The sequence below is a fragment of the Dioscorea cayenensis genome, chromosome 8 (assembly GCF_009730915.1).
Source record: "Dioscorea cayenensis subsp. rotundata cultivar TDr96_F1 chromosome 8, TDr96_F1_v2_PseudoChromosome.rev07_lg8_w22 25.fasta, whole genome shotgun sequence".
NCBI classification, from domain to species: domain Eukaryota; kingdom Viridiplantae; phylum Streptophyta; class Magnoliopsida; order Dioscoreales; family Dioscoreaceae; genus Dioscorea; species Dioscorea cayenensis.
The window spans coordinates 8921546-8933073 of NC_052478.1; the positions used below are offsets into that span (position 1 = coordinate 8921546).

Below are 11528 nucleotides of genomic sequence, written 5' to 3' on the forward strand. Positions count from 1 at the left end.
GAATACCGACAGACTAATAATGGAATGAAAATATAGAAAATGCTCAGAATACAGAGATAGTCAGAAATACAGAAAATGCCCGAAAACAGACGTGTACATATCCCTGACTAATAACAGAAATCAACAGCACGAGGTTGGATCATCAACTGTGAAGTCAGAATAGAACAGAACAAAATATCAACAGCCATAGCCGGATCTTCAACCGCAGTCGGGGGGTAGCGCTACTACAGAAAATATGTGCACATGAGTAGGACTTACTCCTCCTAGATGGGCGAGCCAGGAATGGAGATGTACTAAAACCCCAGAAATACAGAGTACAAATAGAGAAAATACCGAGTAAATAATGCAAGAACAAAATAAATAAATAAATAATCATACACCAAAAACACAGAGTACAAGTTCAGAAATTGTAAATTCACAAGTTCACATAAACTCAGAAATACTAATAAATTCCAAGATTTCACTTCAGGAACAAATAACTAGATAAACAGAATAAATTATATGAAAATAAGCAAAATAATACAATAAATCATTCAAACAAAACATCATAGTCGAAATACAGAGTATTCACAAATTTTCCCAAGTACTCACACGAACAGAAATACAGAATTTTAGAATTCCACTTTAGTGAAAAACCAGACAAATTTTAAGATAACAAAATAAGCCTATAAAGGCTAGAACATCAAAATCCTTCCATCGAACTTCAATCACAAAAAGTAGCTCATAATTAACATCAATGCCAAGGTCATAAACACCAACGCACAAGTAAAACGCCCGGTTGTGTTACAGTGATAGCTACAGTAACGTTGGCCCTCAATTCTCCACGTCCATACATATATTATCAATCATGTCTCTCTTTTATTTCCATACACTAACATGCTCAACAATTGCATAATGAGAGTATTACATTGGCGATGGCTATAATTACATATCCAATCCACACCCATGGTTTTTCCCATCATTCCAATTTTATCAACCATTCGTCTTATCAAAATTGTCAAATTAAAATAAGTTAACAATTCAAAGACTATAAACCTAGTTTTCCCTTCCATTATTAAAACAACCCTTAAAACACCATACAACATCAACCAAAATAAGCTATACAAAGCAATTATCCCAATTTTGATTTAACATTAAATCAAGATTACCTCCAATATCAAAGATGCATTGACACTAAGTCAAAATTACCATCATTTCAATTCTTTACAGAGTATAATTATTATGCCACCTCATCGCTAAAATTTCCTCAACTCTAGATTCATACCACTCCATACCTCTACATTAAATTGCATCTCATATTACTATTTTCATTCTTGAACATCCGTGCTTTTGCATTTCTTCACATAAGTTTCCATCCATGCCTTACATTTTATCATGAGCAATCATCTCTCTCCTCTCTCTATCTCCTTCAATACTCCTAACCCATCAAAAACATATACAATCTCTCCCATATCCAAACATATTAATTACATAAGTATAAGTCCCTCACATAATCAAATTTCATTTGGCTACATGCTCAAACACTTGTAATTTACATCCATAAATAAACTTGCACACACACTTTGTCACGTCCCGACCCGCGGGCACGCCACGTGACAACCGCCGCGACGATCCCGAGCAGGAACACTCACCACTCAACCCTCGAGTCATCGCAAGGCTCACAAACTCCTGCTAAACAACACCACAATAACAAATGCATCAAAAGCAAAACTTTCACTCAAAAAGTCAACCGTATAGTGAAAGATATACAAATCACAGATACAGGGTTAAGAACACTAGTGGATCCACTGCAATCATACAATGCAACCTGATTAACAGTAAATAAACAACCTGACTTGGGATACAAATTGCCAAGCACTTTGCCTCGCTATGATGACCAAAACCACTAAAACCTGGAAGGGAGGAGGAGGTGAGTAACCATAGTCACTCAGTGAATGGGTTAGCACAAATCTAAAAGAATATCAAAACAAATCGATGAAATATATTAAACACGATTTACAATAACATAAATGAACTAGAACGTTTCACATTCACAACACAATGAAAATGCAAGATAAGAAACCTTGGTATTTAAAAACCAAAACATAGGTTCTCACGAGTATAGATAAAACATTAGCATGTAAAAAAAACAAATGCTTGGATATAAGTTACCAAAATGAGTAAAAGAACCAACTTAAACAAATAAAATTTTCGATCAAATAAGCAATGGCCTAAAATCACTCTCCCCAACATTAGCCGCCGTCGCGACTAAGTTGAGAGCCATCAAGGTTTTCGTACCCTTGACGTTGGCCCACCGGTCTCGTGTGGTAACCCTGGGATCCCGATGTATCATCCAATCAGGGCTCTACACTCCCACCTGATCTGGACATATCAACACTCAGGTCCACCACGCCACCTCTAAAGGCTGGCCCGTAGGGACCCAGTACTGCAGTAGTCGGGCATTAGCCCATCGTCACCATCCAAACCAACATGTAGATGTAGTAATAATATAATCTGTATAAATCATATCACATGGTAATTATCCAGGACAAGCATTCACATCTCAGAAATACACATGATTTCCCACAAAGCCAATGTCAAAAGCATAACAAAACATATCAACTTTCATAAAGTATTTCGATCACTATATGCCAATATGTTCAAAAACGTTTCTGTCCAAATCCAAGAATAGCACAATAACACATGAAGCTTTGCAAGTTGATTGAAACATTTCTTTAGACAATAAAATCAAATAACATTAAATTCACTGTAATATCCACAATCCAGAAGAACATGCCATTCAGAAATGAAAACCTTTTTGTCTTCGTAACCATAAATATCAAAAGCATACTTATACAAGTGAGAGGTTTTACAAACCGTTTCTAAAAGTAGATGCCTATAATGTAGAAAGGAAACATTGAGTTTGAAATATAATAAAAAGTCATCAGAACAAACATGGCGTTTTGTCTAGTCAAACATCAAGTTACTTAGGATCATTCTAGCTTTCTCTTTCTTCAGCTCACTAAGTGTTCCTCCAAATACAAGATTAATCCCCAAAGTCTAGTCAATGACAACCTCTAAATACTTTACAAGTCATGAAAATATGTTCATCTCATCACATATATTTACACATGTCAATATACATATTGATCCAATTCTACTTTACACATCATCAGATATTTACTTCCACAAGTCTTTACTATTCAACCCTTTCTTATCCTCAATCATATCTTAGATCCTTATCATGGTGTCATTACCTCAACATCAATATTTACTTCATCGATTAATAATATCATTGTCAAAATACTCAAAAGTTAACTATCTCCTCTTAGTAGCATTAAATCAAACTATTATTAGAAATTCACAAGAATATTCAGTTTTGTAATCTAACACTTGTCACATATAACTCAAGCTATTCATCATCAACCTTCTAAAGAAATTTCATTTAAAATAATAATCATAATCACTGACATCCACCCTGTAGATACCACACTATGATCGCACTACAATTAAACACCCCACACTATGCTCACAAGAGCAAACCTCATCAACTTTGATAATTCTACAACATAAGTATAATTATGTCATTCATGGTTCTCAAATATTGCAAAGAAGATATTAGCATAAATCTCACTAACTACCCAAAATCATGTATAAGGTTCCACAAGTCATTCAATTTCCAATGTGCTAGTGTAATTATATATCTTAGCATTTAAGGCTTCATCAAGTTCCATGTACCATATGTATCATATCATGCCTCAAACTTTAGAAATTATGTATCACTAGGGAGATTAAATCATCCATTGAACATACAAAATCAATTTCACTTATAACACATAAACTCAATGAACTCGTTGTAATAATCAACAATTTCCATTCATCCACCAAGCATGTATGTCCTCAAGTTCAATCTCAACTAACACAAGTACATCATCAGTAAGCTTTCTCATGATTTTTCAAAAAAAAATAAACCATAACTCATTCCAAATAAACCATAGTCTCTAGTAGTCGTCTACACTTTCTTTTCTCCTATAGCTAGTGGTTTAAAAACATGATAAAGCCATGGAAATCATTTCAGAAAAACAAATAAAATATTTTCGATACTCAATTAGAATTGTGCACTCAACATAACCCACTCACTGAACATGTTGCCTCGCGTGGAGACGCGCACACTGATTGGCGGTTTCCTCCCCTTAGAGGGTGCTTCGCCACCTAAATACAAGCAGGGAATCCAAATACTAATGAACACAAGAACGATAGCTAAAAGAAAATGCATGCAAATGCATTTATACATGTCTAATATGAAACCTTAGGGTTTTAGGGCAAAACATTGTCATTTTGAACCCAAACGACCTCAGAATGGAGTAAACCTAGTACCAATAAGTTCAGTGAATGAAGAGTTTCAAATTAGATCAAAGAAATACAAGAAAAGGCCAAAGTTTTTGTGCTACAGTAACTTCGGGATTGCTACAGTAAAAAAACAGAACCTTACAAATGATTTTCTCTCATTTTACAACATCAAACGATGGAATTTTTCCACAATTTTCATGAATAACTATTGACAACATCAAGGGCTTCATTTTAAGCCCAAAAACTCCCACAAATCATGGAAAATCTAAGGGTTTAGTCTACAATGGAAATACGAAAGAAATACATACTAAAAACTCGGATAAAGGCTCTTACCTTACTCAAGAGGATATGAGGAGTAAATTTTTGATGTTGGTTCGCCGGAATTGGTCGCCGGAAATAGTTTCTATATTTTGAGGGTTTGGCTAGCATGAAGGAGCAAAGTAGGAGAAGGAAAGAAGAAGGAAAAGAAAAGGATTTTGATATTAAGTTATTAACTCTCGGTTTGCTACAGTATCGGGTTGCTGCAGTGACATTTTTGCTACACTGTCGGGTTGCTACAGTACCAAACAGAATCAATAGTGTTGGCTGTAAAAACTACAGGAATAGGCTGGTTTAACTACAGTAATAGACTGCTACAAAATTTTTTTTCTTTTCTAAATTACTCTATTGCCCCTCTAACACAGGAATGAGAACAAAATCCAAATGACCGAATTGCCACCTGTTTTTAGGCAGGATTTTCGCAAATAACCCACTATGCAATCCAGTAAAAATCTATTAATGCAGAATGACCATTTTACCCTAATGCATTCACAGAAATAAGAGAAGATCCTAGGTCCAAATTTGAACCAGGTACAACACACTTCACAAATCTAAGACTATTTTCCACTTCAAATGTAGATATAGAGAATAATAAAGTCTTCTTTCACCAATGTACCAATGTACCAATTTTATAATAACAATTTCAAACACACCTCATATAAGCATATACCCTAACATTAATATACAAAAAAATCTCACACATAACATCATCTCCAACAATCCATAAACTCATATCATCATATTATAATAATCAATTAGTCATTGTTTATATATTGTCCTTAAAAGCATTATATCAAACACTTTGCATGCATCAACCAAATACCATCTCATGAATTCCACATCAAGAATATGACCAATTTACATACATCATTCACCGAACACTTTACGGGCATCAAACAAACCTCTAGATTAGCATACCCACTTGTATGCCCACATACAACATCTACAATGTAAAACATCATCTTCTCATAATTCTTACATTGTAGTAATTTAACCCAATCCATGACATGTATAAAAACACATTTCCTTATCTCTTGATTTCAAACCAATTCCACAAGATATGCATATTATCACCCACACATTTGATCAATCAAACACATTTAGAAATTTCAACTCGTATTTAGTAATAAACAAGGAATCCACACTTATCATTCCTTCATATGCATGAGTGCTCATGCAAACTAACAACTAAACCCATAAATACCATTAAAGCCATTAACCAAAATTAAATCCAACCATTCTCACAATTATGTCCCCAAATACTTGTATTCAACACTTGGAGGCAATTTATCAAACATCTTGTGTGCATCATCCAAATTCCATTCCATTGACTCTAACATAACTCATGAATACAATTTCTTTACAATTTATTTTTCACTTGCATAATTCACAATAAATCTAACTCCCAAGGTCTTAAAATTTCATGAACCTAATTAGCATCAAGTATGATATTGTAATAAAACAATGCCAATCAACATCAAAACATGCAAATAATTTACAAGAATCAAAATAAATCAAGAATGATTCGGTTAGCCCACTCACCTTGGAATCTTCTCTCCTCATCCTCTCTACTTCTACTAATCTAAGGAAAACAAGAGGGGAAACAAGAAGAACACAAGGCCTAAGTTATTCTAAGGTTATAATCAAGAACACAAAATAAAACCCAATGACAATAAAAATACTTACCTACCTTAAACCATCAAAAGGCAAGAAAAGGATAAAGAAATGGCTAGGGTTTCCAACTAGGCATGAATGAGAAATAGAAGAGAATGGCTGAAGCCTTTTTAAAAAAAATTTCGGGTTACTACAGTAACCATTGCTACAGTGTTGGGCTTTAAAAAACTACAGTAACGGACCTAGAACAACTGGGTTATGACATATAATACCAGTCAATGTTATTAATATTATTCAATAATATAATCATGTAAACTAATATGAAAAATAAAGTTTTATAAAAAAATTTTAAAAATTTGAATCTGAAAAACAAAATAAAAAAAGTGATAATAATTTTGTGGTAACCAAATGTGTTTTTGTTTCCAGCTTTTTAAAATACACAACAATTAATGTACTCAAACATGTTTTTGTTTTCAAAAAATTAAAAAATAAAACAAAAACAAAACAAAAACAAAAAAAAAAGTAAAAAATAGAAATGATGCTAAGTGACCCCTTAGCGTTTGGTTGTCACAAAGCTATAAATGCCACCAAACTCTCATAGTGGAGAGTGTAATGGTTGAGCACTCATGAGCTCAACCAATCTCCCTATTAAAGCTGATTTTATGGCAACTTAAATAGTTAGACTATCCTAGAATTTGATGATCATATCACCTCATCAATTCATTAAACTCTTACCCATTAAACTATCTCCCATAATAATTATATTATAAAATAGCACCCACAATCAACTCATTAAACTTTTATACACATTAAACTATCTCCCATAATAATTATATTATAAAATAAAACCCACAATCAACTCATTAAACTTTTATACCCATTAAACTATGTAATTTAATTTAATAAACTTTTTATTAAATATAAAAATATGCAATATTTTTTAAAAAATATTTTTTAACACATAAAAAATAAATAAATAAATAAATAAATAAAACCTAGGGGGCTATTGTTGTAACCCCGATCACGGGGTTACTGTTCCATAAAAAAAATTTATTATTATTCATATATTTTAATCATTTTAAATATTTAATTTGAATTTTAATTTTTTTAAAATCTTAAATATTACTAATAAAATAATTAAATAATATATTTTAAAAATTTATATTACAAAATAAATATTTTGAATAATTAAAATATATTAATAATATTATTAGTATATTATTTTGAAAAATAATTAAATTGTGATGGTTGAAATAAAAATTAAAAAAAATAATTTTTTATAAAAAATCATTTAATTGAGTGGGCCCACTATTATTTAATAAAAAAAAATAAATAAAAAAATAAAAAATAAAAAATCAATGAGTCCCACCCAGTGAGCGTTTGGTCGCCTCCATAGTTCAATAAACCGGTATTAACCTCCGGTTAAAAATGCTCTTACCTTATTCTACTTTGCGTTTACTTGGCAAGTTGAAAGAGTTTTATCCCCCATTAGAGAGTGATTTATCATTTCTTTTTATTTTGAATTTAAAAATATTAAATTTCAAAAACATGGATGATTTAGAACAATGAAAAGTTGGCTATATATGTGATTAATTGCTTGTAATTTCTTTTTTTATTTTTATTTGTAAAATTTATTATTTAAAAAAATTATTTAATATATATATATAGATGAAGAGCCCCCAGAAAAAAAATTATAGATGACATAAAAAGGAGTATATTTTCAAAATAGATAGGATAAGATATATAAAATTAGGGAAAAAAAGGTCTTTCTGTATAACACTCATTTGAGTTCATGCATCGAACAATACCTGATGGTTTTCTTAATTGCTACAATTTGATTACAAAGAACAATCCATGGTTACATATTCTCCTAAAAATGTCAGCTATTCACGTCCTAATCAACAAGAAACAAGATTCATGTAAAAACACGCAACATATGAATGTAAGCAATTGAAATATTACGTGATAGATCGATATCTGCATAGAACTCTACATCTCAAAACTTGATCTTCGACATAAAATCCTGGCATTACCATGATTTTAACACGAGCTGGAGCTTGTTGCCGTTGTCTGTCATGCAGAAGGTCTTCCATGTAGAGAGGATCGAAATTTCGGTTTTCTTCAACTCTCAAAATCATCAAAGGAGGATTGAAGGAGAAAGACAGCAAATGGAGCAACCAAATGCATTTGGCAGAAACAAAGAATGATTGAAGAAGCTGCTCAGGCCACGGGCTCGACCAATCAAGCATCGAAACAATGCCACTCATTTTCTGATCACAAAACCGACTAAAATCTTCGCTGTAGTACTTAGTTCCCTTTCTCAACACTTCATGCCAGCTCAAGTTTCGTAGAGCAACAAAAGATGAGAAGTTCTCGAGACGGTCTAGATGAGGATCGAGAATTTTCGGTGGGCCATTCTTCTGAAACACACAATTCTCAAAGTCTTGGTAGAGATTCTGGTTGATAAGAGCTTCCAAATGGTACAACATTCCTTTTGTGAATTTGGAGCTAGATGTTATGTGATATGGTTGCAGGAGAGCTTTTAATTTGTCCATCAAACTGGGATCGACTTCTTCAATTTGCTTGATGAGAGTTTTGCAGAATTGCTTGACTGATAACCTCGCCTCGGAGACCATCTGCAAGAAACCTTCCACCATTACTTCATGGCTAACGGGAATTGGCTTTTCTTTTACACTGCTGTTAGACTTGGATCTTTTAGACAAATTTGGACCATCTACAATCTGAGTTTCTTTTGATTGCATTTGTTGTTTCAGAGCCCTCTTCAGCTCTTCGCAATACATCTCCAAGCTCACCAGCTTTTGTTTTAGCTCAGACAGTGAAGATTTCATTTCTGAAACTTCGGTCAGCGCAGCCTCTTTACTTTCATTGGCCTCCAGCAACTGTTTTTTCAATGATTCAAGTGAAAACACACCCCAATTCTTCAAAAGTTGAGACATGTCTTCAGATTCCAAGGTGTTCGGAGACATGCTTGATTTAGGCTTCTTTTTCCCCTTTGGAAACAACCATGAAAACACTGGTCCTCGGGACTTTGTTTGGGCCGGCATAGATATTTTGATATTGGCCTGAGGTTCTGCATTATTAGCATTTTTCAGGCTCTTTTGTTCTGATTCATTCTCCCTGCTGATTGAAGCTAACTTGCACCTGTTACTAGCAGCGAGGAGCGCAAATTCCCCAGTACTGTTTCGCCGTCTGCTTCTAAATACATCGGCACCAGGAGTATTATGCATGATGGCCATCTGGTTAATGCATGAACTTATGCTGGATGTGTGGTCTTCTTCCGAACAAGCATGTGGTTCTCCACTCAAAATAGAACTTTGGTTATATGTTCGCTCAGAGAATGATACTTCTTGTGCATCTTTTCTGTCTGATGCCATCCCAAGTCCACTCCAATTTCCCGACATCTTCCGATTCTCACAAGATATATAGTGATGTCCAGGTAAAGGCTCCTCATCATAACTCTGATAAAAATTATATACATTAGAAATCATTTCATATGCACAAAAGAGAAAACGATGCGATAAATGGTACCGAAAATTACTGCCACTGAAGTAATTTTTTTAAAAGAAACTTTAAATATCAAACAGGACCCACTCGGATTTTTTGCGAATTTGAAGCCTATTGCAACATCAATTATAGAACACAAAAGGTGAATTTAATTCTGCTGAGAAGGATTGATGTTTGAGAAGATTATTATCAACCAAATCCCGGACAAGACAAGCTTCTTTACATGATAAGGACTTCAAACTCGAAATGCAGATTATTAAATCAAAACGACATAATTCATAAGCATAAATCAAAATGAAATTGATACCAATAACTAAGCATCTCTCAACAACAGACAATATTCCAATACCTAACACATTAAACAAATTGAAGACACTTGGTTCCAACATTGTGCAATCAACTCCACCATACAGAATTGGGAAGTAAAGATGCTATAATTTAGATATAATCACAGATAATCAAACAACCAATACAATTATTATTATTATTATTATTTTTGTAACATTATCTTATACCAACAGACTATTATGACCACTCACCTCCATTGACAAAGACATCTAATGACCTCAAAGATAAAAACTAATGAGAATTCTAATTAAGTACATAATCTACCCTGCAAGATGAACAACACTTTCTGCAAAATTTGGTATTAATAAGCAAAGAGATGAAGTCCAAAAATAGAAGTAAAAGAAACAATTTTCAAGCACAAGAACAACAAAATCATCAACTCAATTTCAATTACTTCAAATCAAAACCCAAGCATATGAGAAAAATCAGAACAAGAAGGAAAGGGAAAGGGAAAGTAGCAAAAAGGCAGCATCTTTAATCAAGAATAAGATGGAAATATCTCACAGGGGTAAAGACAGGGTAATCCTCTGCAGAGAAATGGATGCTAGGCCTGGAAGCAGGGGCGGTGGTGGTGGGGTGGCTCTGAAGAGAAGGGCTACTGGTGCTGCCGGATTGAAACAGAGCAGCATGCAGAGCCCTGAGCTCCATGTTCTTGGCTGCTACTGCTTGGACCTCCTGCCTGCTGATCTTATGTGGCTGATTTCCAAGGGATGAAGGCATTGAAATGCTCTGAATTTAACTGCAAAGAAAGAGAGAAGGAGAAGGAGAAGGAGAAGGAGAAGGAGGTCTATGGGATTGTGGAAAAGCAAAAGAGTGGTTATATATATATTCTCTAGTGGAAGGAGGTTGTCCTCTAGTGCATATAGTGGAATGAAAGGCAGGTGAGGAATGGGAATACAGAGTGTTTTTAAGTTGCTAAATTTATCCGTTTCTACTTCAACTGAGTGAGCTCTGTGACTAGAACATGGTTAACTGAATCTTTTATATATATATATAAACAAGAAACTTTTCTTCTTCTTCAGTCTTTCTTTAAGCGAGCTCTAATGTGAGATAACTGAATCTCTCTCTCTCTCTCTCTCTCTCTCTCTCTCTCTCTCTGTAGATACTGGTTAAGTGAAATTTTTTGTCCGTAAAAAAGAGACATTTTTTTTACTCTGTTTATGTAGGGGTGGGATTTGGAAAATTTTCATTGTCCTCTTTGACCTATTATCATTTAGAGTATTACATAGTAATATGAAAATATTATCACGTTTGGCATTACACCAGTGGTAACATTACCAACTTATAAATATTACAAAAACAAAATGATAATCTTATTACCACCAAATTTGGTGACTATCTTGGTTTACCGTGGTAATTTTATAACTTTTTATATTTTAACAAATTGATTACCA

The 11528-nt window shown here is 33.6% G+C and overlaps 1 protein-coding gene and 1 long non-coding RNA gene across 2 annotated transcripts; both read right to left on the reverse strand.

Annotated features, from left to right (window-relative positions):
- Window positions 1-1836: 1836 nt before the first annotated feature.
- Window positions 1837-6390, reverse strand: LOC120266532. The gene is made up of 3 exons (XR_005538195.1): window positions 6338-6390; window positions 6190-6229; window positions 1837-1892 (listed from the first exon to the last, which is right to left on the reverse strand). It is a non-coding gene; the product is annotated as an uncharacterized LOC120266532 (long non-coding RNA).
- Window positions 6391-8058: 1668 nt separating this feature from the next.
- On the reverse strand, window positions 8059-11047 carry LOC120266337 (IRK-interacting protein). Its single transcript, XM_039273959.1, has 2 exons — window positions 10639-11047; window positions 8059-9740 (listed from the first exon to the last, which is right to left on the reverse strand). The coding sequence occupies exons 1-2, from the start codon at window positions 10852-10854 to the stop codon at window positions 8220-8222; spliced, it is 1737 nt and encodes a 578-aa protein (XP_039129893.1). The 5' UTR covers window positions 10855-11047; the 3' UTR covers window positions 8059-8219.
- Window positions 11048-11528: the final 481 nt, after the last annotated feature.